Source organism: Chiloscyllium plagiosum, chromosome 21 (assembly GCF_004010195.1).
Source record: "Chiloscyllium plagiosum isolate BGI_BamShark_2017 chromosome 21, ASM401019v2, whole genome shotgun sequence".
In the NCBI taxonomy this organism is placed as follows: domain Eukaryota; kingdom Metazoa; phylum Chordata; class Chondrichthyes; order Orectolobiformes; family Hemiscylliidae; genus Chiloscyllium; species Chiloscyllium plagiosum.
Window position 1 is genome coordinate 20,612,229 of NC_057730.1, and position 26,588 is coordinate 20,638,816.

General features: G+C 38.6%; 2 protein-coding genes across 6 annotated transcripts in view; one reads left to right on the forward strand and one right to left on the reverse strand.

The window, feature by feature from the left end:
* dxo (decapping exoribonuclease) overlaps window positions 1-14,099 on the reverse strand; it is a 24,450-nt gene extending 10,351 nt beyond the window's left edge. Inside the window, exons 1-3 of one of the 2 annotated variants that reach the window (XM_043711427.1) lie at window positions 13,962-14,099; window positions 3,614-4,102; window positions 2,291-2,517 (exon numbers count right to left, since the gene is read on the reverse strand). In XM_043711427.1, coding sequence (XP_043567362.1) covers window positions 2,291-2,517; window positions 3,614-4,071 — 685 coding nt within the window. In that variant the 5' untranslated portion in view covers window positions 4,072-4,102; window positions 13,962-14,099. Of the gene's footprint in view, window positions 1-2,290; window positions 2,518-3,613; window positions 4,103-13,497; window positions 13,735-13,961 lie in introns of those variants that run through there. The other variant, XM_043711425.1, reaches the window with a different exon arrangement.
* LOC122560618 (serine/threonine-protein kinase 19-like) lies at window positions 13,846-26,588 on the forward strand. Of its 4 annotated transcripts, none has more exons than XM_043711432.1 (7): window positions 13,846-13,983; window positions 16,768-16,884; window positions 18,031-18,176; window positions 18,784-19,019; window positions 20,114-20,211; window positions 23,080-23,227; window positions 24,149-26,588. In XM_043711432.1, exons 2-7 carry the CDS (start codon window positions 16,770-16,772, stop codon window positions 24,192-24,194), a joined length of 789 nt encoding a protein of 262 aa, XP_043567367.1. In that variant the 5' UTR covers window positions 13,846-13,983; window positions 16,768-16,769; the 3' UTR covers window positions 24,195-26,588. The 4 variants fall into 4 exon arrangements, with proteins under 4 accessions (XP_043567367.1, XP_043567366.1, XP_043567368.1 ...); XM_043711431.1 differs by lacking the exon at window positions 13,846-13,983 and adding an exon at window positions 14,261-14,386; XM_043711433.1 differs by lacking the exon at window positions 13,846-13,983 and adding an exon at window positions 14,455-14,928.

Sequence of the window (26,588 nt, forward strand, 5' to 3'; positions counted from 1 at the left end):
TTCGTCAGGTCCACACCCCCCACCAACTCAACCTCCACTCCCGGCACCTTCCCCTGCAACCACAAGAAATGCAAAACTTGCGCCCACACCTTCCCCCTTACTTCCCTCCAAGGCCCCAAGGGATCCTTCCATAACCGCCACAAATTCACCTGCACGTCCATACACATCATTTACTGCATCCGCTGCACCCGATGTGGCCTCCTCTATATTGGGGAGACAGGCCGCCTACTTGCGGAACGTTTCAGAGAACACCTCTGGGACACCCGGATCACGGTGGGCGGCACAGTGGTTAGCACTGCTGCCTCACAGCGCTAGAGACCCGGGTTCAATTCCCGCCTCAGGCGACTGACTGTGTGGAGTTTGCACGTTCTCCCCGTGTCTGCATGGGTTTCCTCCGGGTGCTCCGGTTTCCTCCCACAGTCCAAAGATGTGCAGGGTCAGGTAAATTGGCCATACTAAATTGCCCGTAGTGTTAGGTAAGGGGTAAATGTAGGAGTATGGGTGGGTTTCGCTTCGGCGGGTCGGTGTGGACTTGTTGGGCCGAAGGGCCTGTTTCCACACTGTAATGTAATGTAATCTAATCTAATCTAAACCAACCCAACCACCCCATGGCTCAACACTTCAACTCCCCCTCTCACTCCACCAAGGACATGCAGGTCCTAGGACTCCTCCATCACCAGATAATAGCAACACGACGGCTGGAGGAAGAGTGCCTCATCTTCCGCCTAGGAACCTTCCATCACAAGGGATGAACTCAGATTTCTCCAGTTTCCTCATTTCCCCTCCCACCACCTTGTCTCAGTCAAATCCCTCGAACTCAGCACCACCTTCCTAACCTGCAATCTTCTTCCTGACCTCTCCACCCCCCACTCCGGCCTATCACCCTCACCTTAACCTTAACCTCCTTCCACCTATCGCATTTCCAACGTCCCTCCTCCCTACCTTTTATCTTAGCCTGCTTGGCATACTTTCCTAATTCCTGAAGAAGGGCTCATGCCCGAAACGTCGATTCTCCTGCTCCTTGGATGCTGCCTGACCTGCTGCGCTTTTCCAGCAACACATTTTCAGCTCATATTAATGTCATATTGGCTCCTGTTCATTAATACAATTTTTCCTCATTATAGCATATAGATAGCAAAAAAATTAAATCATTTCATTAGGCCAATTATTTAGGACTGAGGTGAGTAGAAATTATTCCACCTAAAAGATGATGAAATTCTCTACCCAAGAGCATTATGGATGTTCCATTGTTGAATACAATGCTGAGAGAAAGAAATTTAATCTCTCAGCGTATTAAGGGATATGGGGGAGTGGGCAGGAAAATAGTGTTAAAGTCCACATCAACCTTGATTGAATTAAATGGTGGAGCAGGTTCGGTGGGCCATATGGTCTGATCCTACTCCAATTTTTGCATTTAGCTGAAGTGGCTGATCATTGGCATTTTTAACTGCTGTTTGTTCTTTAGTTCCTTATTCTTATAGCTCTTTGTGGTTATACTAATAAATACTCAACTTACAGTCACAGATTCATATAGCATGGAAACAGACCCTTTGGTCCAACTCATCCACACTGACCAGACATCCCAATCTGATCTAGTCCCATTTGCCAGCATTTGGATCATATCCTGGCAGATGGAGTTTAATTTAGATAAACGCAAGGTGCTACATTTTGGTAAGGCAAATCAGGTCAGGACTTATCATTAAGCGTATAATGTCTGGGGAGTGTTGTTAAACAGAGACCTTGGGGTTCAGTTCCATAATACATTGAAAGAAGAATTGCAGGTAGACAGGCTAGTGAAAGTGGTGTTTGGGATACATGACTTTATTGGTCAGTGCATTGAATATAGGAGATCAGAGTTCATGTTCTGGCTGTATAGGACATTGGTTAGGCCACTTTTGGAATACTGCATTCAATTCCGATCTCTTTGCTATAAAGAAATGCTGGCAAATGGGACTAGATTTATTTAACTTATCTAGTCAACATGGCCGAGTGGACTGAAGGATTTGTTTCCGTGTTGTACATCTCTGTGACTCTAAACTCTTCCTATTCATATACCCATCTAGATGCCTTTTAAATGTTGTAATTGTACCAGCCTACACCACTTCCTCTAGCAGCTCATTCATGCACACCCTCTGCATGAAAAAGTTACCCTTCCAGTCCCTTTTAAATCTTTCCCATCACACCTTAAACTGAGAAGTTAAAGTTATCTTAACCAACTTAATCTGACCATTGCAATCCTTTGACAGCTGGATTGTTTTGAAGCAATGAAAGTTTTGGATAAATCTCTCACCTGCACACAAATACTGTTCAAATTTATATCCTCCATATATCAATTCTTCCTGCATTTCAGTCCGCTGCTCTCTCTGCCGTCTGGCTTCCTCGGTTTCTACCTCACTCATGTAATAGGTTCCATGAAACAGAGTCACTGCCAACATCCATCCCTCTCGGTTCTCATAAGGAGTAGTTAGAATTTTAGTCAGATGTCCTCTCCATGTGATGAAGTCTGTGTGTAGCTGACTATAAGTAGAAACAGACATAGACAATCTCATAAACCAGCAAAACATACACAAGAAAGAAAACAGCACAGTTGATCTGTTTCCATTGCCAACAGCCAGGGATGTACAAGGTTAACACTATTAACTATTATAATCAGGTTGCAATAGGAAATATTCCCTGGTTAATCCTCTTCATACTACAGGAGTTTTGTCTTTGCACCACTGTAGGATGAAGGGCAGAGTATGAAGATTTGAATAGGTTGACAAGTTTCGTTCTCTCTGCAGTAACATTAGGAACTCTAGTTATGTGAATACAAAATCTTTTGTGTATTTTCCCCCTGATAAGTACAATTTAACTGCAGCTTGAATCCAGTTAGAGCTCAAGGTGACAGCAGAGTAAGATTCCTGAGTAAGTAAATTTCACTTCTCTTCATAATCATTTCAGGCCTTAATTCATGATTTTCAAAACACAAATTCAACTTTGTTCTCTTTATACCACACAAAGCTTGTTTTCACTTATTGAGGAAGTATCTGTAAGGAACCCATCAAACACAAAATAAAGGGACAGAAAATTAAGGAATCAAGATCACATTCCTTCACTGAAAGACTATCTTGTCATATAAATGCACATGGCCATAAAGTGCTTAGCTACCATAGTTACGAGCAAATAAACTGATTACTCTATGGTGACATTTTCACACAATGACAATCATCTAAACACCTGTATCATTAAAAAAATTACATACATTTCCTGATTGGAGAATGGGCTGGCACACTAGGCCAGACTTTGGCTTTTGAATTATGAGTTAGGGTTCAAATATATGCTCAGGTGATTGTAAGGTCATATATAAATGAGTTTAATCAGTTCCAGGTCGCAAAGTAGAAGCCTGCCCCCAATTCAAGACTAAACTGACACTTTCCACTCAGTTGCTGATATGGATTTGAGGGAAACTCTGAGGTGGAAACTAAATATGGTTCAAGGAAGAATCAAAGAAAATTCACTCTAGTTAACCGCAGACTGCTGAATGTTGACAATGGATTTTGAAACTAAAAATGTTCCATTCCCTCAGGAGCTTTGTAACAAACGATACTGTTCTACAGCTAACATTACAACTTACTTTGATAAAGCAGGTGATTTGTCACCACCAGACAGCGTGGGGAATTTGTATTTGTTCAATAATATCCACTTCAGGATATGATCCAGCTTTTCCTTAATGTTATCATTCCTTTTTATGTATCTGTCTTTGTAACCATCCCGTAGATTGAAATTTGGATTCTTGCTGGCGGGTTTCACACAGTATTTTAGCTGCCTGGCATCATTGAAGAGCTGGCGATTTGAATCTAATGAAAAGCAGCCAATCTCAACAGGCTGCCTGTAGTCAGGAAAGCTCTTGTCATAATAGTCAGGCTGTACAGGAAGGGCGAGTTTACTGTCTGCATTGTTTGTGCGTAAGATGTAGTGTTCATCAGTTTCTGTTTTTGGTAATTTAATCCCACTTTCTTGACTATCATCTGCTTTTCTTTTAAAGACTTCCCGACCAGACGATTCTCGACTGGTGTTGAAATGTCGATTCATATTGTCACAGTTCTTGACTTAATTAAACAATCTGCAAGAAATTAAGAGAAACAACACATTAAATATAATCAACAGAAAAAAAAACAATATTATGTGAGTTACTTTATCCTACTGGAAGATTATTTCAGCAGCTCGGTTAGTAAAGGCAGTAGGTAACTAAACATTGACCATTCATCCTACAAATAAAAACAAAATACTCTGGATGCTGCAGATTTGAAATTAAAACAGGAAATGCTGGAGAAACTCAGCAGATTTGGCAGCATCTGTTTCTGTACCTGTCTGCAAATGTTGCCAGACCTGCTGAGTTTTCCCAGTACTTTGTAGGATAAAATAAAAACAAATCCCAATTCAATTCTCAGTTAATATTGGGTTTGTTGATCAAGGTGCATTAAGTGACTTCTCTGACTGTATAAGAGAAAAGAGAAAATATAAATGATCAGCCAGAGCATGAGTCTGCAATGTAGTGACCTACATAGTGGTTGTTGATCAAGAAAAAGGAACTTGCCCTGGATGCCTAAAACCTGTCCATTCTTTAGACATAAAGAATAGATAATTGTGGTCCAGCTTGAATGAGTACTTTCAACAGACAAGATAGAAAAGTAACTTGGACTTTGCTACTTAACTTGGGTTATCCAGATGAAACATTTAAAATCACTTATTCTAATAGGATTAAATTATCCATTTAAAATTTAGCAAATACCCACACAAATATGAGTGACAAATTTCACACAAACTAGTGTATTTTATATTAATCACTAAAATAGTGGCTGGGCATTAAAGATATTCAGAATATCGGCATTTGAGTCAAACATTCAAGTTAATTAAAAGAGTTTGTAAATACACTGAACTATCCAGTATAACCATTCTATGTCTTTCAATTTCCATAATTACAATACATTTCACTTCCATCCATCATGGGGGATTGCTAAAAACAAAGTTGTTTTAATATACAAACTATGAACTCCTGCTTTATTATAATCCAGTCTTTACAATTCAAAGACCTTTTCTGCACAATATTAGAATTACCTGATGATTTGTATTAGTATAATACATTGAACAGAAGGGAACTGTTAAATATTCCATAATGATTACAAAAAGGACATTTGATGCACAGGTTCCATAGAATGCCATTGCAGAGATAGCCATTCAGTCCAAATGGTCTGTGTTGTGTGTTGTTCAATTACAATGTTGTGATGTTGATCAGGCTGTGACTTACAATTATTGTGTGTGATTTTTAAGGTTTTTGCAAAGATCTATAGCTCGGGTTGTGGATGAGGTAGTAGGTTAGCTTGCTGAGCTGTTGGGTTATCGTGCAGATGTTTCATTACCATACTGGGTGACATCATCAGTGCGAGTTCTGTCCCACTTGGCTTCTAAGTGGCCCAGTCTGTTGAGGTGTGTTACTTCTGTGTCTTCTCTGCAGTGGTTTGTACACTGGGTCTATGTATTTGTTGATGGCCTCTTTGGTTGAAAATCAGGCTTCCAAAAACTCTCTTGCGTGCCTCTGTTGGCTTGTCCCAGGATAGTAACTTTGTCATAGTTGAACTGATGGCCCTCTCAGTCTGTGTGTAAGCGGAAGGGGGAGAGTGGATCAGTTTGTTTAATAGCCAGTTGGTGTTCATGAAGTTGGATGACTAGTTTTCGAACTGTTTATCTGATGTAGTGCTTGTTGCAAGGAATTCTGTATACCAAATTAGTCCTGCATGCTATGAGTATAGGGTACTTAGTCCTGGTAAGTAGCTGGCATAGTGTGGCTGTTGGTTGGTGTGCCACTATAATACCTAGTGGTCATAACAGCTTGGTAGTTAATTCTGATATGATTTTTCACATAGGGTAGGGTGGCCAGTGTTTTAGTAGGTACAGTGTCTTCTTGGCGTTGTCTGTTGGATAGGCCTTGGCGGACGAAGCTGATGGGGTATCCGATATTAGCCAAGACTTTGCGTAAATGTTCTTCTTTATACAGTTCTGGTGTGTTGCAGTGTGTCACGGCTCTTTCGAATAATGTCTTGACATAACTCCACACTACTAGAGGATCCAGTGACAGTGACTCCCAGCTGTTAAAGCTCATTTGGCTTATCATATAAGTATCATTCTTACACATCAACACCATCAGTACGGACAATATGCTCAAGCTGCTCGACCTATGCCTTACTACCCACTTTGTCTTCAACGGTTAGACATATCAACAGGTCAACGGCACACCAACGGGCTCTCCCATCTCGGAACTAACATCAAAAGCAGTCATGCAGAGACTTGAAAAAACAGCCCTTTCCCTGACCCAACCAAAACAATGGATACGATACATGGATGACACCTTTGTCATCATCAAATGTACTAGACTGGAAGAAACACCACCTCATCAATAGTATATCCACTAGTATCAAGTTTACCAGGGAGGAAGAGAACAATAACTAACTCACATTCCTAGATATTATGGTAGAATGGATGACCAAAGCAGGAGTTACAACCAAAGTATATAGGAAACCCACTCAGATGGACCAGATCCTCAATGACAACAGCGACCACGCCAATGTCCACAAACGGAGCTGTGTCAATCCACTATTCAAAAGAGCCATGACACACTGCAACACAGCAGAACTGTATAAAGAAGAACACTTACACAGAGTCTTTGCTAACATCGGATACCCCAGTAGCTTCGTCCACCAATGCCTATCCAACAAACAATGCCAAGAAAATACTGTACCTACCAAAACACTATCCACCCAACTCTATGGGAAGATCATATCAGAACTAACTACCAGGCTGGTACGACCACTAGGTATTATGGTGGCACACCAACCAACAGTCACACTACGTCAGCTATTTACCTATTCAGCTAAGGACTCCATACCCATAGCATGCATAGCATTGGACAAACAATTAGAAAGCTAGCCATCCAACATCATGAATACCAACTGGCTATTAAACAAAATGATCTACTCTCCTTCATCTCCATACACACAGCCCGAAAGGGCCATCAATTCAACTATGACAAAGTTACTATCCTGGGACAAGCCAACCAGAGACACGCAAGAGAGTTCTTGGAAGCCTGGTTTTCAACTAAAAAGACCATCAACAAACACACAGACCCAGTTTACAAACCACTGAAAAGTAGATACGGAAGTGACACTAACCTCAACGGGCTGGACCACGTAAAAAACCAATCAGAACAGAACAACAGCGCTTCACAGAAGTTGCACTGATGTTGTTACCCAGTATGGTAATAAAACACCTGCATGATAACCCAACAGCTCAGTGAGCTAACCAACTATTTCATTCTGTACGATGGGCAGAAATGGGAATGCACTTGGAAAAGCAATTCCTGATGTTTCCTATTGTTCGGGACTGAATGAAACGAGGGGAGTGGCAAATATGATTTTAATAGAATCAAAATATTTGCGCACACCAAACTTCAGAAACCTTTTGTTATTTGAAATTAGGTCCAGCTCACATCAGGTCAGCTTATGGTTAGAATCTGTGCAACAATGTCATTGTCAGAGTCATAGAGATGTACAGCCCAGAAACAGACCCTTCAGTCCAACTCATCCATGACAACCAGATACCCTAATCTAATCGAGTCCCAGGAACTAGCACTTGGTCCATATCCCTTGAAACCTTTCCTATTTATATACCCATCCAGATGCCTTTTACATGTTGTAATTGTACCAGCCTCCAATACTTCCTCTGGCAGCTCATTCCATACATGCACCCCCCCCATCACCTCGTGCATGAAAAAGTTATCCCTTAGGTCCCTTTTAAATTTTTCCCCTCTCACCCTCAAGCTATGCCCTCTAGTTCTGGACTCCCCCACCCCAGTGAAAATGTCCTTCATGCTCCTCGCCTCTGAACAAGACCTCCTGCTATCTTCAAAAATAAAAACACTTGATTGTCGTTCAATCCAAAACATTAACTCTGATTTCTCTCCACAGATGCTACCAAATCTGCTCCGCTTTTCCAGTAATTTTCTGTTTTTATTTGATTTACAGCATCCGCAGTTCTTTCACTTCTTATTGCTATCTTGTCTGGTTTGCCATACTCTATTGTCCAGTACATTTTCTTTAAAAGTTATTAGTGGTTGCATACTGCACAAGATAGCTTCGTGATACAAAGATACACAAGAATTGCCTTCAAAATGCTTGTCCATTTATTTTCATGAATCTTACCTCTTTAACTGCTTGCTGTAAACAAATATCTTTGTTGTTTTTCTTTGCTTCCTTCGGTAACCAACATTGATCCAATACTGAAAGCATGGTTTTATTTGTTTTTCCTTCAGACTCAATATATCCGAACTGGCAATATCTTTTGGCATGTAATTAATTTAGTAACAAAGATCTCACTGTTTATTTTGCTTTTACAGATCAACCTTTTGACTACTGACACATTCTCATCACACTCCACCAATAATCAAGGATTGTGTCAATCACACATTTCCTTAACAAACAGCATGAAATGTAACTCAGTGTTAATAATTTCCTACCTTGTTAAACATCAACTTCTGATACCAACATCTTCCTTTAATGCAACTTAGTATCATTAAGATGGCAGTTCAATGATGAAATGTATCATATGTTGCTGAGGCATAGAGCCCAGGATGTTCTTTAGATTGGGGGGGGGGGAGCTAATGACAGGGCAACAGAGGGAGGACCATGGAATTAGCCCCAGCATTCCGGAACCAGGAAGAAAAACAGATAGATAGGACCTCTATTTAAAGAGTCATAGTTCCCAATTGGTAAGCACGTGCAACTGTTGAAAGGGGATAGGAATCGAACCAGCCACAACACACCATTTGTGCACCTCCTTTGAACGTCAGATTTCTTCAAAAATATGGCAGCTCGAATGAGATAATCAAAGGTTGCTAGTGCCAGTGGAACTGACCATTTTAAAAAGTACCTAAAGGGGCCTTAATATTAACCTAATATAATTCTTCTGTAAATGCTAACATAGCAAGTTTTGAGAAGATTTGTAACTCAGGTTGAGGTTCTGGATGTAGGTTTGCTCGCTGAGCTGGAAGGTTCTTTCCAGACGTTTCGTCACCCTACTAGGTAACATCCTCAGTGGGCCTCCGGGCGAAACACTGCTGATAGAAAGCAGGAATTATCAGTAGTGCTTCGCCCGGAGGCCCACTGAAGATGTTACCTAGTAGGGTGATGAAACGTCTGGAAATGAACCTTCCAGCTCAGCGAGCAAACCTACATCAAGTAAATGCGAACTACAGAGAGTCATAAAACAAGGAAACAGATCCTTTGGTGCAACCAGTCCATATCGAACATAATCTCAAACTAAACAAGCCCGACCTGCCTGCTCTTGGCCCATATCCTTCCAAACCTTTCCTATTCATATATCTATCCAAATGTCTCTTAAACATTGTAACTGTTCCTGCAACCGCCACTTCCTCAGGAAGTTCATTCCATGCGCAAACCATCCTCTGTGTAAAAGATTTGCCCGTCATTTTTAAATATCTCCTCCTTCACTGTAAAAATATGCCCCCAGTCTTGGAATCTCCATCTTAAAGAGACACCTACTGTTAACCCCGTCTATACCACTCATGACTTTATAAACATGTATAAGGTCACCCTTCAACTCCTACACTCCTGCGAAGAGTCCTAACCTATCCAGCCTCTCTTTATCACTCAAACTTTCCATAATTGGCAATTTCCTGGTAAACCTCTTCTGAACCTTCTCTCATTCAATAATATCCTTCCTACAACAGGGAAACCAGAAATGGACTCAATAGTCCAGAAGCCCCACCAATGTCCAGTACAACCTCAACATGACTTCTCAAATCCTATACTCGAAGCACTGAACAATGAAAGCAAGCATGCTAAATGCTTTTTTAACCACCCCGTCTATATGTGATAAACTTCAAAGAATTGTGTACCTGCATGCCTGGGTCCCTCTGTTCAACAACACTATCCAAGACTCTACCATCAATTTATATGTCCTGCCCCTGTTTGTTGTATCAAAATATAATACCTTGCATTTATCCAAATTAAACTCTGTCTGCCATTTTTCAAGCCCATTGACCCATTTGATCAAGATCCCTTTGTAATCTTAGAAAACCTTCACTATTATGCCACCAATTTTGGTGCCAATACTAACAAATCTCAATTAGGATCAGGAAAAGGTAATTTTGCTCTTTGATTGGTGAAACACTCATGGGAATTATGGCTAATCTGTGATCTAACTCATTATGCTTGCATGCATGATATATCAGAATCAAAATGAAAAGATGATCTGACATCAAATTACGTTTGCAGAAATGAGTTTCAAACATCCACGTGTACAAGTCTTTCTTAATTTCACTCTTTAAAAGTCTGATACTAATTTTTAGGGCATGTATGCTTGTCCCAGTAATAGTTTCCATCTACCATACCTTTTCCTTTCCTCATCTAAGGAATTGATGATCAAATTATCCCTTAACTTTGAATTCCACATAACATAACATAACCCTAGTTTATGTAAACTATTCTCGTTACTTATCCCTGGAATCCAGATGTCATTCTAGTAAATCAATGTTATAATCCCTCCAAAGTCGATCTCTCTTTCTCAATGTGCAGTGCCCAGATCTGAACATTGTACTTTAGACCTATCCAGAATTTTGTATGGTTCAAACATTACTTCTACTCCTTATGTTCTAGTCTGTTGGATATAAAGGTTAGAATCCCATTAGCCTGTTTGGAGAAGATTTGTAGCTCAGGTTGAGGTTCTGGATGCCAGAATCCCATTAACCTTTTCCAGAATACATACCTGTTCATAAGACTTTACTAGTCTATATGCTTGGAGCTTCCCATGCCTTTTTAAGATCTTACAGCACCAGTTTTTCATTATTCAGAAAATACCCTCTTCCCTGGTCCAAATGATTGACGTTTTTGTCCCTATTGAAATCTACTGCCATAGTTTTATCTATTCAATTAACTAATCCCATTAATAAACAGATAATTCCTGAGGTTGCTAAACGCATCTGTGTGCAACACCATTAGTCACATTCTGCCAATGGGAAGACTCTCCCATTATGCCTACTTTATCCTGTTGCTTCACAAATTTCTGAACCAGGTTAATAATTTGCCTTTAATCCCATCATCTGAAGTTTTTGTTAACAAATGTTTAAAGGCGGACTGAAATACTTGCTGGAAGTCCAAAGAGATAGCATCCATTAAAATTCCCTTGTCCATGACATCAGCCATCTCTTCAAGAACTTTAATCAGATTGATCAGATACGATCCATCCTTTACAAGCCCAAGCTGCTGAGTTGAAAAGTTTTATAAGAAGATTATTATAAGTTGGTTTGCTAACCTAAATACCGTTTGTAACAGGAATAGTTAGTACACAATTTAGATTCTGAAACATCTAAAAAATTTGATTTTTAAAATTTGTATTTTTAGAATGATACCATGTCAAGAAATATGCTAAAATGTACTTTAAAACTGGAGTACTGTATTCATTTTGCAAACAAATAGGAATTTTGAAAAATCATGATAGTTCCATCAGATTGCACTATTTGTGAACAGCAAGCAGCAATATTATTCATTCACCATTCAGCCTGAACTTGCGTTATATTTGTATTTATTAGAACTAAAAGAACTGCAGAAGCTGTAAATCAGAAACTGCTGGAAAAGCTAATCAGGTCTGACAGGATCTGTGACAGAAATCAGAATTAACATTTTGGGTTGAGTGACCCTCAAAACTGACTGATTTCTCTCCACAGATCCAGCCAGACCTGCTGAGCTTTTCCAGCAATTTATGTTTTTGTTGGGGCTGTGTTTATTGTGGTTTGTTCTACAGAAAATGTGAAAATAGAGAAAATAACAAATATTTCAAGGTTTAAACCATGTCTATCACTGAACCACAATTAAAATCTATGGAACAGCACCAAAAACATTGGATTGTCCAAGACTCGTGTGAAGGTAAGCCAAGTGGCCTTCACCTACAGTACTAAGTAATATTGCCAAACTGTTACCCAGATGATGGGATTCTGTTTGCATGTTAATTTATGGAGTTTCAGAAAATACAGGTTTGACTTTATTGAAACATACATTTTAATGGAGCTTGAAAGGGTTGATTTGAAAAATATGTTTCTACAGCGGATGAATTTCATGCCAGGGAAGATAGTTACAGAATACAGATTTACTCAAAACTGAGATGCAAAGGAATTTCTTTCTCTCAGAAGGCAATGATATCTGGAACTCTATCTCTAAATTGTGGAGGCTATATCAAAAAGCATAAAAGAGGAGATTACGAGATTTTTCAAACATCAAAAATGTGAGGGCTATGAGAAACTAGAGTTCAGGTTTGCTGCAGATCAGCCACAATCTTATTCTGCCTCACTGTTCTATAAGAGCTGAATGGCCTACTCTAGCTCTTACATTTTATTTTTTAAAATGCGATGAGTGAATTTTTAAAAAATTAACTAGCTTGAAGATGTTACATTCTATTGAGCTAGATTCCCCCAGCACTGGCTGCCCTCTGGTCCTTTATTCTGATTGAGCATTCTTCACATTATGACCTTAGGTATTGAGTTTCAACAAGCTATGTGACCATGGACACTCATGCTCAATCCTGCCAGTAGAGATCCATTTTCCAACACGGTTACTGAATAATGATCATGAGTCGATCAATTTTTTCAGCATATATGAGAAGTATTGATTGCCAGGCTAGTAATTAATATTCAGTTTGCCCAAAAGAAACCTAGATTTCTCAGTTGTCATATACATTTTTTTGTAAGGTTCATAAATTCAATTGGTTATTAAAAGGATTGATCTGTTGCAAAGAAAATGTTCAATTAGTATAGAATTAGATGAGTACAATCAGTACAATGTTAAAATACAGTCATGACACCTTATTTTACAGCTAATTTACAGGGCACACAGAACAACCTTCCCTCACTATTTACAAATTTTATTTTCCCTTTCTCCCAAACAGGGTTAATAATTATGGGATACAGGACAGACAGGCTGAGAAATGCCTTAATGAGTTAGGAGTGCAAGCCAGTTTGGCACTTCACATAAGCGACATTTAGGCCATACATTTCTCAACTGCATAGCATTGTCTACATTAGGCACAATAATACTTTATCTATCTAAATATAACCTGTGATTTGGTCACCACATAATTCACTACCATCAAGAGAACAAAGACATTTATTATTTGCCAAATATTATTTATTGACTTGTTTACAGTACAGTTGCTGACTTTAAAATCAGAATGTCAAAACCCTAACCACATTTTACAAAAAAAATTAACAAAACTACATCCACAGACTACAAACCACTAACAAGCTGTTGATTTCAAAACGTGAGACAATTATAAGTTGCATAGCCATGAAAGATCTCTGTATTATAACAAAGAAACAGACAGGACAACAATCTCAATCCTTTTAAAGCTATAGTTTTAAAAACTCGACGATAGAATAATTTTAGTGATACTAACTTTTGACTCCTCAAATTAGAGTTGAAATCCAGTTGCGGCTAAGGGAATGAAAGTTTCTCTTTTCTGAAAGAATCCCATGACAAAATGGGTTTGAATAAAATCTCAAGCGGAGAAGCAAGTTCCCATCTAGAATTGGTCAATCTCATGGAGGCGACAGGACAAGTGCTGAGATAATAAACATGGACAATATTTCACCGGGGGAAACGATTGTCCGGGACAATGTACAAGATTGAATTTAATCTGCACCTGAACCAGAGCTTCCCTCTCCACTACCCCGCCCCCCAACGAGTTCAAACATCGAGTCAGGGCCGGAATTTAGGGACTGTCCCTGCCCTCCTCTCTCGAGGATTCCGATCGGGCCTTTCAGTCGCAGAGAGGTCGGAGCTCCGGGGAGAGACGGCGAAAATATCCCCAAAAACCCCCGAACAACTTCATTCGGCGGAAAGGAGGAGAAATGAACCAACCCGCGCTTCCAGCTTGAACAAGGTATCATTCCCCTCCTCCGCGGGAGGAAGGAACTCACACCATCACCGAGTCCGAGCACAAAATGGCGCCGAGAAAAACCAGACGCCACCGCCTTCAGCCTCTGGGTGGAAACAAATTCCCCCGGAAACACTGACATCTCCATCCAATCTGGGAGCCGCTAATGTTTTACTTCACGTGTACAAACAGAAACTTACGGTTATACATTGAGAAACGGCGCATTTAAATATTAAAATAGGATTTGGTTCCATATTTGAATAATAAAATAAAATCACGGAATTCAATCAATTAAAGACGCGGGTAAAAACGTCAGATGTGCGCCGCTGTTTGTGCGTCGCGAAGTGATTGCGTAAGAAGCTGTTGGTGCAGGGCTGAGAAGTTGCAGTAGCTCCTCATGAGGGAAGAGGTGATTATAGCTCACCGTTTTGTTGTTGGGATATGGTTTCCACACTTGATTATTTCATCCTACTTCTGAAAAATCTCCCCCAATCATATTTCAACTGGAGGGAATACAGTATATTGTAGCCTCTGTCTTGATCCACAATAACTCTCACCCCCCGACACTCTCCTGTGTATACCCACCTGCGGTTACTCTAGATTATGAGGAAATTCAAAACTCTCATTCTTGATTTCTAATCTTGTCGTGATAGCGGATACTCAGTCAAATACTGGCTTAAGTTTGGTCGTTGTCTCCCCTCCCTTCTATAATTTTTGACGTCACGAATAGGACCTTGGTGGAACCCAAACAGAGCAGGTTATTGATGAGCAGTGCTGCTAAGGGTTACACCCGAAACGTTGACTTCTCCATCTCCTGATGCTGCCTGGCCTGTTGTGTTCTTCCAGCCTCCTGCCTGTCTATTCATAACACTGTCAAACACATTCCTGTTGGTTCATTTAAGATAGGAGTATTGGATGGGATTGTAATGGAGGTAGACAGCTTTTGACAGGGTAATTTTCGAATGTTTATATGGCTAGCTCTTGTTAAATTTGCAAACATGTTACTGATTCAAAGTATATAATTTGTTATTAATGTTAATATGATGCTGATTTCATAACATGTATGATTCTGCCCTGGTCCAATTAGAGATTGCAATTTTTAAAGTTTTTTTATTGCAGCCTCTGAATCAGAAGGTTGTCCGTTCAAGTCCTGCTTCAAATGTTTGGAGCATATCATCCAGGTTAATACTTTCAGTGCAGTACTGAGGGTGTGCAACACTGTTAGATATCTTGCCTTTTTTGGATGAGAATGTTAAACTGGGCCAGTGGGTTGAAGAGTGGCAGATGGAGTTTAATTTAGATAAATGTGAGATGTTGCATTTTGGTAAGACAAACCAGGGCAGGATTTGCACAGTTAAAAAGATGGGATCCTGGAGGGCGTTGTTGAACAGAGCGATCTAGGGGTGCAGGTACAAAGTGCCTTGAAGGTGGTGTCACAGGTAGACTGGGTGGAGAAGAGCGTGTTTGACATGCTTGCCTTCATTGGTCAGAACATTTGAGTACAGGAGCTGGGCCGTGCTGTTATGGCTGTACAAGACATTGCTAAGGCCACACTTGGAGTGCTGTGTACAATTCTGGTTGCCGTGCTATAGGAAAGATGTTATTAAACTGGAAGGGGTTCAAAATGATTAACAACGATGTTACCGAGACTGGAGGGTTTGAGTTATAAAGAGAGGTTGGATAGGCTGGGCCTGTTCTTCCTAGAGTGTCAGAGGCTGAGGGGTGACTTTGTAGAGGTTTATAAAATCATGAGTGAATATAAAATCATGATAAGGTGAATAGCCAAAGTCTTTTCCCAGGGTAGGAGAGTCCAAAACTAGAGTGCATATGTCTAAGGTGGGAAGGGAAAGATTTAAAAAGAAGCTAAAGATAAATTCTACACACAAAAGGTGGTGTGTGTGTGTGTGTGTATTACAAGCATCCAGAGAAAGTGGTACAGATGAGTACAAATACAGCACTTAAAAGACATTTGGACAGCTATGTGTTTAGGAAAGGTTTAGAGTGAAATGGGCCAAATGCAGGAAAATGGGACTAGTTTTGTTTAGCAAATATGCTTGACATGGATGACTTGGGCTAAAGGGTCTTTTTCTGTGGTCACTGACTGTAAGCAAGATCATATCTGACCTCAGGTAAATGTAAACAATTCTCCGATACATAGTCTGAAAGCAAGAAAGGAAGTTCTCTGGGTATCTTAACCCTTACTTATTCCTCCTCCAACAGTGCTAAAAAAATTCCACATTGCTGTTTGTGGGGTATTGCAGTGTGGAAATTGACTGTTCATTATGACTGTTCCTTCATTATCATTGAGAGTTCAAAAGTATTTCCTTTGTTGTAAAGCACCTTCAAATATCTTGAGGTCATGAAAGAAGCTATACAAATACATATATTTTGTTGGGGAATGGCTCAAGTTCTCTTAAAGCTGGTTTAATTGTATCCACTCTGTCAAGCCCCCTCAATATATTTTATCCTTCAATAAGATCATCTTTTGAAATTCAGAGGAAATGGGCTATTCTAATTGATCCTTCCTAATGGGGCAGTCCCCTCCCCACAGGTGTCTCAGCTTCTACAAGTTTGCTGTATGGGGAGCTAATTTTATTGTAAATCTATACTAAAGCCTTTGTATAAGTTGAGTATAGTAGCTAACTGGTTGTGTTGGATGAGTAAATTAGCATATGATATTTATCGATAGTTAGTGTTGCAAGTTGCTTCATCTTGAAACTGAAATTATTGTAGTGTAAAATGTGAATCATAATGTTTTAATTGTTAAACATTTCTATTTTGTGCTTGTAGTAATGAATCGGAAGAGAAACTTGATACCAGACGTTTTCCGAAAGGTTAAGAAGCAAAAAGTTGGATTAGCAGAAGAATTTAAATTATTAGTTAAGAATGAAGCCAAAGATTTTGAAGGTACCAAATAATACAACTGAAAAAGACATTCTTTTACTTCATTTGTTGCCACCATTCTCCATCTCCCTGTGCAATGATTTCAGAAATGTTGCTTCTGCATATAGATCTCTTTCAGACTTTGTCCTGCCTGATCTCTGCAGCCAGTTGGAGCCCTAAACCCCACATACACCCTCCACTTGTATTTTATTTTGTGTTTTCTATAGACATTCAAGCATCAGCAATTGTAACCTCTACACCAACACCAGGCTCCATACTGATGGAGGTAATCTGTTTCATGATTTGACCTCAACCTCTGCTCCACTACTTTTAAACTTCTCACTTGCTGCACAGAAGAACATAAGAAACAGGAACAGGAGTGTAGACCATTTTGTGTCTTCAGCCTGTTCTGCTGTCCAGTATAATTTATGGCAGTTTCCTGCTCTCTTCCCATGCTTTCCTTAATGGCCAGAAACATAATTTAATTTGAATTCCAAATTCAAATGAAGAATTTCAAAGATTCACTACATTGAGTGCAAAGGTCTCTCGTCAGCTCAGTCCTAAATGGCCAACCTTGTATTCTGAGACTTTGACTCTTAGTTCTGGATTCTGCAGCCGGGGTTTACAACATTTCTGTGTCCAATCTGAACATATTTTATGTTTCAATGAGATCTCTTCTGAACTCCTGAGAAAATGGTCCATTCTAATCAATCCCTCCTGTTGGGACATCCTATTCTCAGAATCTCTCAGCTTCCAGAATTGGCCATGCTAATACTTGATTTAAATTGGGTATAGTAGCTGACTGGTTATGCTGGACCAATAAGCTAGAGGTTATAGGTTTAATTCCCACTAAGACAGCTTTTGTCAGTCTTGCACTAATTATAAGAATTCAAACAAAATGTAAGCAATTTGGGGAAAATTAAATCAATCCAAATTATGGTAATAACTAGCTTAATTCTCACTAGATATTACTGCTAGATGTCAAGTTTCTTGAATCCAGATTTTATTATTGTAATTGAAAGAAAGTGCTCATATAGTCTGCCTGCTCTATACATAAAGCACGTCCAAATAAATTTTCATTTCGATTACTGAAATTGTATAATTATTTTGATTGCTGTTTGTAAAGGCTATCCAATTTAAAAAAAACTTTTCTTCACCTTTTTTTAATAGGAATGCCAAATGATACCAAGTCTGCACTGATTTTTTTAGCGTCATTGTTTCCTCGTAAGTTATTTGATGATTCTCTTCCACCTATTGTTTTAAAACACCAACTTTACAGCATTGTTAAAGACAAAACTACAGTTGATCGTCAGCTGGTAAGTCCCATCACTGTATGAAACTACTACAGATGTGTTGTCGAAGTTTGTCTGGAACTAACCGAGAGATTGAACTTGAAATGCATGTATATTGATCAATAATGTAATTTAGCTGTACTCCATGAGAGACAAATAATTATGATGCTTGAAGCGTACCACTCCATACCAAGCATGGCACGTGGCAAGAAGGCAAGCCTCCATTCTGTAACACACTTGAGCCATCTGGTCGACTGAGTGAACTGACCCCATCATGGTTGATAAGTTGCTTCATATCCATTTGAATTCCATGTTCAGTAAAAGTAGAAAATCTTTCTTAGCAGTCAGACAGTATCTATACAGACAGAAACAGAGCTATGATCTCAGGTAAATTTTCTTCAGTATTTTCTCATGACTGCACCATCCTGGATTATGTGCTCAAATCACTTGACAGGGATGTGAACCCACAATCTGCTGACTCTGAGGCAAGTATGCTTTCCACTGAAATAAGGCTGACACTGTAACTAATTATAATCTCTTACTCACTAAATGTTAAGAATCTTGGGGTATTCACATTTATCTAAATTGACAATTAATAATCTCATTGTCTTCATTCCTATATATTGATCAGAATGAGCTGAAAGATCTGGGACATGTTCGGATTTTCCAATTTGGATTTGACACAGATGTGTTTGGCATTGTATTTACTGAGGATTACAAAAGTAAGGTTTTGGCTGCGACAGCAATGAAAGAAACTGCTTCAACAGTGCAAAGGTTTCTGGACACTGTGGTGAACTCGTGTACAGATCTTGGTTTCAACAAAGATAAAATGCTGAAGGAGTTTTCATTTCATGACCAAGAAATTACGTAAGTACTCATGATGATGATGATGATGACGATAATAAAAAATAACACATGAAAGAAGTGCATCATCTTGCAGGAAAGCAGTAAGACATTGAGCATCTCAAACTTGTTCTGTGAATTAATTAGCACACTATAGACATATTTTGATGACTTGGATGACCACTTAAATACATTTAAAAGAAAACACTTCAAAAAGGTTTATTTCAAAGTCTTGAAGAGAGGTCACTGACATGAAATAAGACCTGTCCCTTTCTCCAGCGAGTTGCTGCTGGACCTGCTGAGTATTGCTAGGTTTATTCTTTATTTTTATTAAATGTTGAGATGTTTGCTCGCTGATAGAAAATCACTGATTTTCTAAATCCAGAAGTAGAAATATGAATGTTTTTCAGTTTTTGATTGAGACACTTTTTTCTGTATAATTTGAAGAAGCAAATTTAGATGCTAATTAACCTTTGTATATTAGCACGTTTAGACAATGCTGATTAAGAACTTTCCAAAAAAAAAGTGTGATAGGATTTGAATCACTGTGTAGAATCAGGATCCATGTGAAAGGCATGCTCAAGTTCATTACATAAGTTTGTTTGGTTTCCCTTCTTTTCATTTAAGCGAAAAGGTTAAGGTCAAATGTAGTTAAATTGTCAATTATATGTTGCATCATAATATATTTATGGTAGTACTTCATTGTGACTCTGAGCTCTCTTGTTTTTCATTACTTACTTGGAAATGAAGCGATTTGTTATATAGACAGAGTGAGCAGTCATTTGGCACTTGAGGCAGCAATCAGGAAGAATATTCCATAGTTAGTGTTTACTGAGGTTAACATATTGACCAGAATGTTTGGAAGAACTCCTTAGTCCTCTTCAAATATATCATGTATTTTTTAATGTCCATTTTAGCTCTGGCAATGAAGCCCTTTCTCGTTAATGCCTCTAATGTCCATTCAAGTTGTACGGAAACTATAGATTTTATAAAATCAACTTCAGATTCACAAATGTCCATGGAATAGCTGTAATCTCTGCATGGGCTGTTGCTAAAGATTGGATCATCTGGAGATTAGTTTCATTTTAAAACTACTTCTTAAAAAATTTTGTTAACAGGCAACTAGTGAACGCAGGAGTTCTTACAGTACGAGATGTTGGAAGTTGGTGGCTTGCCATTCCAGGTGCTGGCCGATTTGTGAAATATTTTGTAAATGGTAAGTTCCATGCATTAGAAACATGACCGTTACTGATTGGCATAAGCAACTTTTGAATTTAATCAGGAAACTAAAGGTTTTTTTTTGTTTGGCTCTGAGATATAGTTCAATGTTTTAATGACTAAAAGTGAAGTTATCAACCTTGGCTCAGTGGTAGCATGTTTAGTTTTGGCTCAGAACCTGGCCGATCATCTAGACTCTTCATTTCAGTTCTGAGGGAATGTGATTGTATGTTTCAGATGAGATGTGTAACTAGTGTTTAGTAGGAATGATATAAGGGGCTGGAGGGATCCTAAGTACCAGAGTAAATAGTTAGATGAAGATGATTTTGAATCTGATGAGAACAAGTAAATTAGAAAAGACCGACAAGAGCAAGTCAGAGAACGAAGTAAAAACTCTGAAGAATTAAACTGCATTTGTTTCAATGCAAGAGATGTTGCAGGTAAAGCTGATGAACTCAGGGCATTTTTGGGAACACCGGATTGGCATGTCATAGCATTTACAGAATGCCAAGGGATGGACTGGATTGGCAGCTCAGTGATCCTGGTTTCAGTTGCTTTAAGAACAATAGAAAGAGAGGCAAAAGTGGGGGCGGGGATTGAGTGGTGGTTTTGATTACTCCTGTAACTAGAAAAGATATTTCTGAAAAATTGTCCTGTGAAAATATATATGGGTTGAAATTAAAAATACAAAAGGAATGATAACCTTGATGGGATTGTACTACCGACCCACCTGATACTCAGGAAAATTGAGGAACAAAAATGTAGAGAGATATCCGATACAAGAGTGATAAGATTGTAATATTAGGTGATTTTAATTTTCCAAACATTGGCTGGGACAACCATAATGTTAAAGGTTTGGATAGTGAAGAAATTGTTAAACTTTTCTTTGTTAAAATGAAAATGTTCTGACTAGGGAAGGAGCAAAACTTGACCTTTTAGTTTGGTAACAAGACTGGGCAAGTGACTGAATCAATAGTAGGAGAACACTTTGGGGCTAGTGATTGCAATTCTATTTGGTTTAAAATAATTATGGAAAAAGACAGGACTTTCATAAAATTAAAGTTTTTATTTGGAGTAAGGCAAATTTTAATGGTATGAGACAAGAACTTTGAAAAATTGGAGTAGACTGTTCATCACTGGTAAAGGGACATCTAATAAGTGGGAGGCTTTCAGAAGTGTCATAATGAGAATTTAGAGTCATTATGTTCCTGTTAGTGTGAAAGGTAAGGCTGGTAGGATGAGAGAACGATGGATGAATAAAGATAGAGATTCTAGTCAAGAATGAAAGAGAATCATATATTAGATGAAGATAACTGGGTTCAAATGAATCTCTTGAATAGTATAAAGAGTGCAGGGGCATTCTTCAGAGGGAGATCAGGAAAACAAAGGGAGGATATGAGAAAGCCTTGGTAAATAAGGATAATCCAAAGAGATGCTACAACTATATTAAGGGTGAGAGACAGTAGGGATTTAATAAGTCATCTTTGTGTTGAACCCCAGGGGATTGGAGAGATATTAAATGAATATTTTGCATTAATATTTACTGTAGAGAAAGAAACGGCGGTTAGAGAACGCAGGGAAATAAATATTGATCTTTTTAAAACAGTTCAGATTACAGAAGAGGATATGCTCGACATCTTACAAAATGAAAACATGGGTAAATCTAGTATATCTCAGGACTTCATGGGAAGTTAATTTTGGGGTGCCTTAGAAATATTTCTGTATCATCTATAACTGTGAGGTGCCAGATGACTGGACAGTGGCAAACTTTGTGCCCCTGTTTTAAGAAGGGATGTAAGGAGAAGCCTGGGAACTGAAGACCTGAGTCTGACTTCGGTGGTGGGTAAGTTGTTGGAAGCGATTCTGAAAGGTAGGATTCATGTGCTTTGAGAGAGTCAGCATGGTTTTCTGCAAGGGAAATCATGTCTGAGGAAATTATCAAGAAGATTGAAGGCAGGGCAGTAGACATTCATTACTTGGACTTGAGTAATGCCTTTGACAAGATTCTGCACGGTAGACTAATTGGTAAAGTTAGATCCTCTGGGATTCATGGTGAGCTTTCCAGTTGGATGCAAAATTGGCTTAATGGCAGGAGACAGAGGGTGGTGTTGGAGGGGTTTTTGTTTGGACTGGAGGCTTGTGACCAGCTGTGTTCCACAGGGATTAGTGGTGGGTCTACTTTTGTTTGTCATTTATATAAATGATTTAGATGAGAATATAGAAGACATTGTTAGTATGTTGTGGATGATAGCAAGATTGATAGTATTGTTGACAGTGAAGAAGGTTATCTAAGATTACAAAAGGATCTTGATCAATTGGATCAAAGAAGTGAAGAGTGGCAGATGGACTTTAATATGGATAAATGTGAGGTATTATGTTTTAGTAAAGGCAGACTAGTTAAGTTTGGGATTATGTTCGGCATGGACTGATTGGACTGTGCTGCATGACTGATTCGAGGAATATAAAAGATTTCATGGCACTATTCAGTCAAAAGCAGTCCTGTTATTGGGCCCTTACCTTGTGCAAATTGGTTTATTTACAAAGCAGCAACTGGCAGTTTTTAAAATACTTTGGTTGTCCTGAGATCCTGAAAAGTGTTTTGGGTCAACTTTGTTTTAAGAAAGGTGTTTCAGGAAAATGCTACAGATATTTCAAACCTCACTCTAATACTGTGACCGTATATTGACAGTGTGAAATGATGCTTTGGTATGGTATTTCAGTACAGATTGGTAGAATCCAGTTTTGCCTGAATACTTTCCAGTCTTGTACCAGTGTTTTTTTTTCTTTTGCATTAGTCTGAGTTGCTTTTCGACATTTAACAATCACCTGTAAAAAGATAAATGCTTGCATTGGTTACACATTACAGGTCGCAAAGCTGTTCTTCGCATGATACGGAAATCTAAATACAATGAGGTTTTGCAGTCTGACTTAGAAACACGTAAAGGCACATCCATGGTGAAGTTAGGGATCCAGTATCATGTCCATGACATCATTGGAGCAGAGTTGGTGAAATGGTAAAGTAGTACTTTTGTTTCTTTCAGGAATTATGTACTTACTAGGAATTTGTTGTCAAATGTTAATGATATGAAGAGCATGTGCAATGTATGGACAAGCCTATCTTTGTTTCAACTCCTGTCTGAGTTCAGTTGATGATCTCAATTTAGCAATATCAACATTTAGGTTGGTAGCAATTAAATTAACCAAGTTAAGATTGGGAGCAGCAGTGTGCTGCTTAGCCCTTCATTTTGCCTACTTTAGCAATCAATTAGATACACTTTCTCTGATTGCTATCCTATGATGGCTGATAATTTATCACGACAATACTAGACAAGGATGTGATTGGAGTTCTGCCGTGATCTTTGATTTGTTTTTTTTTTTGCTTCTCCATTCTGCAAATTGCTGTCGAACTAGGAACATGGTTAACTGGTAACTGATGGGGAGAATGCAAGAAACTCAAGCAAAATTCTCTTTGAACAGCAAGAGAAAACAAAGCAGCTCCTGAATAGAATTGTGAATAGCTGCTGGGAGGAAACGGCTGTCAGCTCCCCATGGTTAGGGTTCCAGGGGAGGGGTGCTGACATAAATGATGTGACCTAAGCAGAAAGCATCCTTATTTAGGAAAACAAAAGGCTATAAAGAATCAAATACCTTTCAGGTCTTTCAAAAATGGTTTCAACATTTATTTCTTTTGTCATTTGGGTTCCATAAACTTTAGAGCACAAAGTGACCATTGTTCAATTTGTACTATTGTGGAATCTCTGAAAAAGCTATTCTTTTCTACATTTTAAGATTTTTTAAAAAATATTCTTTTATTTTCACCTTTTTATTTCAAACTGACAGGTTGAAAACAAGAAATTTCAACTTCATGTTACAATTGGAATGTGAGGGTTGTAGGAGTTGTATTTATTACATATTCTGCTTTTTGTTTACGCCAGCGTCCCAACAACTACTGGAACTTTGCTGCGCTTGAATGAATCCTGATCCACGGATCGCATGCAAATCCACCTATGAATCAAGTTCGATCTGATCACCGGAACAGGATGCTGGAAAAGGGGAGCAACGTGGAAAGAGGCAGGGGAAAAGGATATAGACATTGTTTTTTTTTAAATTCAATATTGCTGAAAGATTTGATACTACAAAACTAAATATTTCAGCTATTTATTTGCCAACCCTGTGATACAAGATTAACATTAACTATTGTATTAAAAATACATATCAACATATTCAGTTGAACTTGACTGCGTTCAAGTTTAACTTAGTTAAATGGAATGAACTGTGTTTGTTTTTTATTCCCAATGAATTTTGCAATATACAGTGAGCATAATGGATCTACGTGGAAAGCTCAGATTACAGTGCAAAAGTGTTTGAATCATACGTTCAATAAGTTATTGGGTTAACTGAGATTTTAACCCAGATCATTTCAAATGCTAAAAGGAAGCTCGAAATCCCTTATTTAACATTTTTAATTACTTGAAGCTCGACTACAAGTCATCAAACCATTTAGTCAAAAGGAAGCTGAAACCCAATGGTTAAGTTTAGAATTTGGTTTTCATTTAATTTGAGTCTATTTATGTAAAATTGCGATATATACAAAAATGGTCACAAAGCAGAAAAATCTATCATTAACTGCAAATGCTTTGAACTTGGACCCCAAATGGAAATGTAGCATCTGGTTGATTAAAATCATTATGATCAAATGAATTGCATTTGTAAGCTGCCTTGTGAATCATGCCGTGACTTCATGGCTCTGTTTGTTTCTCGATCAGTTTATGTTAAACAATTGGTTGAACCATTTGTTGCCAGATAGTCTCACTATCACGTCCTGCTGCTCTCTGCTAACATTGTTCCCTGGTGCAGAATCATCCTGGAGTACAATCTTTTTTGGGTTTTTTTCTTTGATGGGAAGGGAGCATTGCTGGCAAGACCAGCATTTGTTGCTTAACTCTAATTGCCCTAAACAGAGTAGCTTGCTAAGCTATTTGAGAAGGCATTAAGAGTCAAATGCATTGCTGTAGGTCAAGAGTCATCTGTAGACCAGACCAGGTAAGGACAGCAGATTTCTTTCCCTGAATGACATAAATGAACCAGATGGATTTTTTCTTTTAAACAAAAATTGATTGTTTCATAGTCACCATGAATGCAACTTGCTGTCATTTCCAGATTTATTAATTGAATTTAAATTCCACCATCTGCCATAGTGATTGATTTCATTATTTGAACCCATATCCTTGAGATGATTGGCCTGGACATTTGGATTACTGGTCCAGTGACAATATCACCACACCGTCATCTCCAGGAATGTCAGATCAGCCATGATCCTATTGAAGGATAGAACAGGTTCAAGGGGCCAAATGGTCTATTCCAGTTTCTATTTATTACAGTCTTATGGACTACTCTCACCTGGTTCTATTCTTATCTCTATTATAGTACCAAGAAAATCACTTGCAGATGCTTCTCTTCCTTCTTGTGTTCTGTTGCCTGTGGTATCTCTAATCAATCACTGGCTTCCTCTTATTTTTCATCTATGTGCTGCCTGTCATGACACCATCCAAAAGTACCACACTAGTTTGATACATATATTGATGATTCTCAGTTCCACTTTCCTACAACCTCTCGACTCCTGTACTATTATTAAACTGTCAAACTGCATATCTGACATTCAGCACTGAATGAGAAATTTTCCCTGAATATTAGGAAGTCTGAAGCCATTATTTTTGGTTCCCACTCCAAACATCATTCCCTAATAACCTTATCCCTTTCTCTGGCAACAGTCTGAGATTAGGACAATCTGTATCCAATCTTCGTGTCACTTAAGAGTCCAATTTCATCATGCCATTATGCCCTGTAATAATATAGAATTTCATCCCAACTTCAGTTTACCTTGCTGAAATCCTTGTTCATGCCTGCATTGCTCTAGACTTAAGTATTCTAATGCACTCCTAGCTAGGCATCTACATCCTACTCTCTGTAAACTTGAGGATTTCCAAAAACCACTTGTTGTCTCCACTTGTTTCTGTGGTGGCTAAATCCCACTGCCTCTTGGTCAAGTCATGTCTTGATTTTAAAATTCTCATTCTTGTTTTCAAATCCCTTGCTGTCTGTAGTCTCCTCCAAGATACCTTTGCGCCTATAATTCTGGCATTTTGAAAATCCTTGACTTTAATTTCAGTTCAGTTATGTAGGTGCTGAGCTCTAATACACTTCCTGCATCTAATTTGTTTTTTTTCTTTTTAAGGCATATCTTAAAATCTCCCTCTTCAATCAAGCCAGTGACTCTTTATCTCTTTGCATGACTTGGTGTCATATATTGCTTTATAATGCTTCTGTGAAGCAACCTGAGGGATTTTATGATATTAAAGGTGCTATATAAATTTA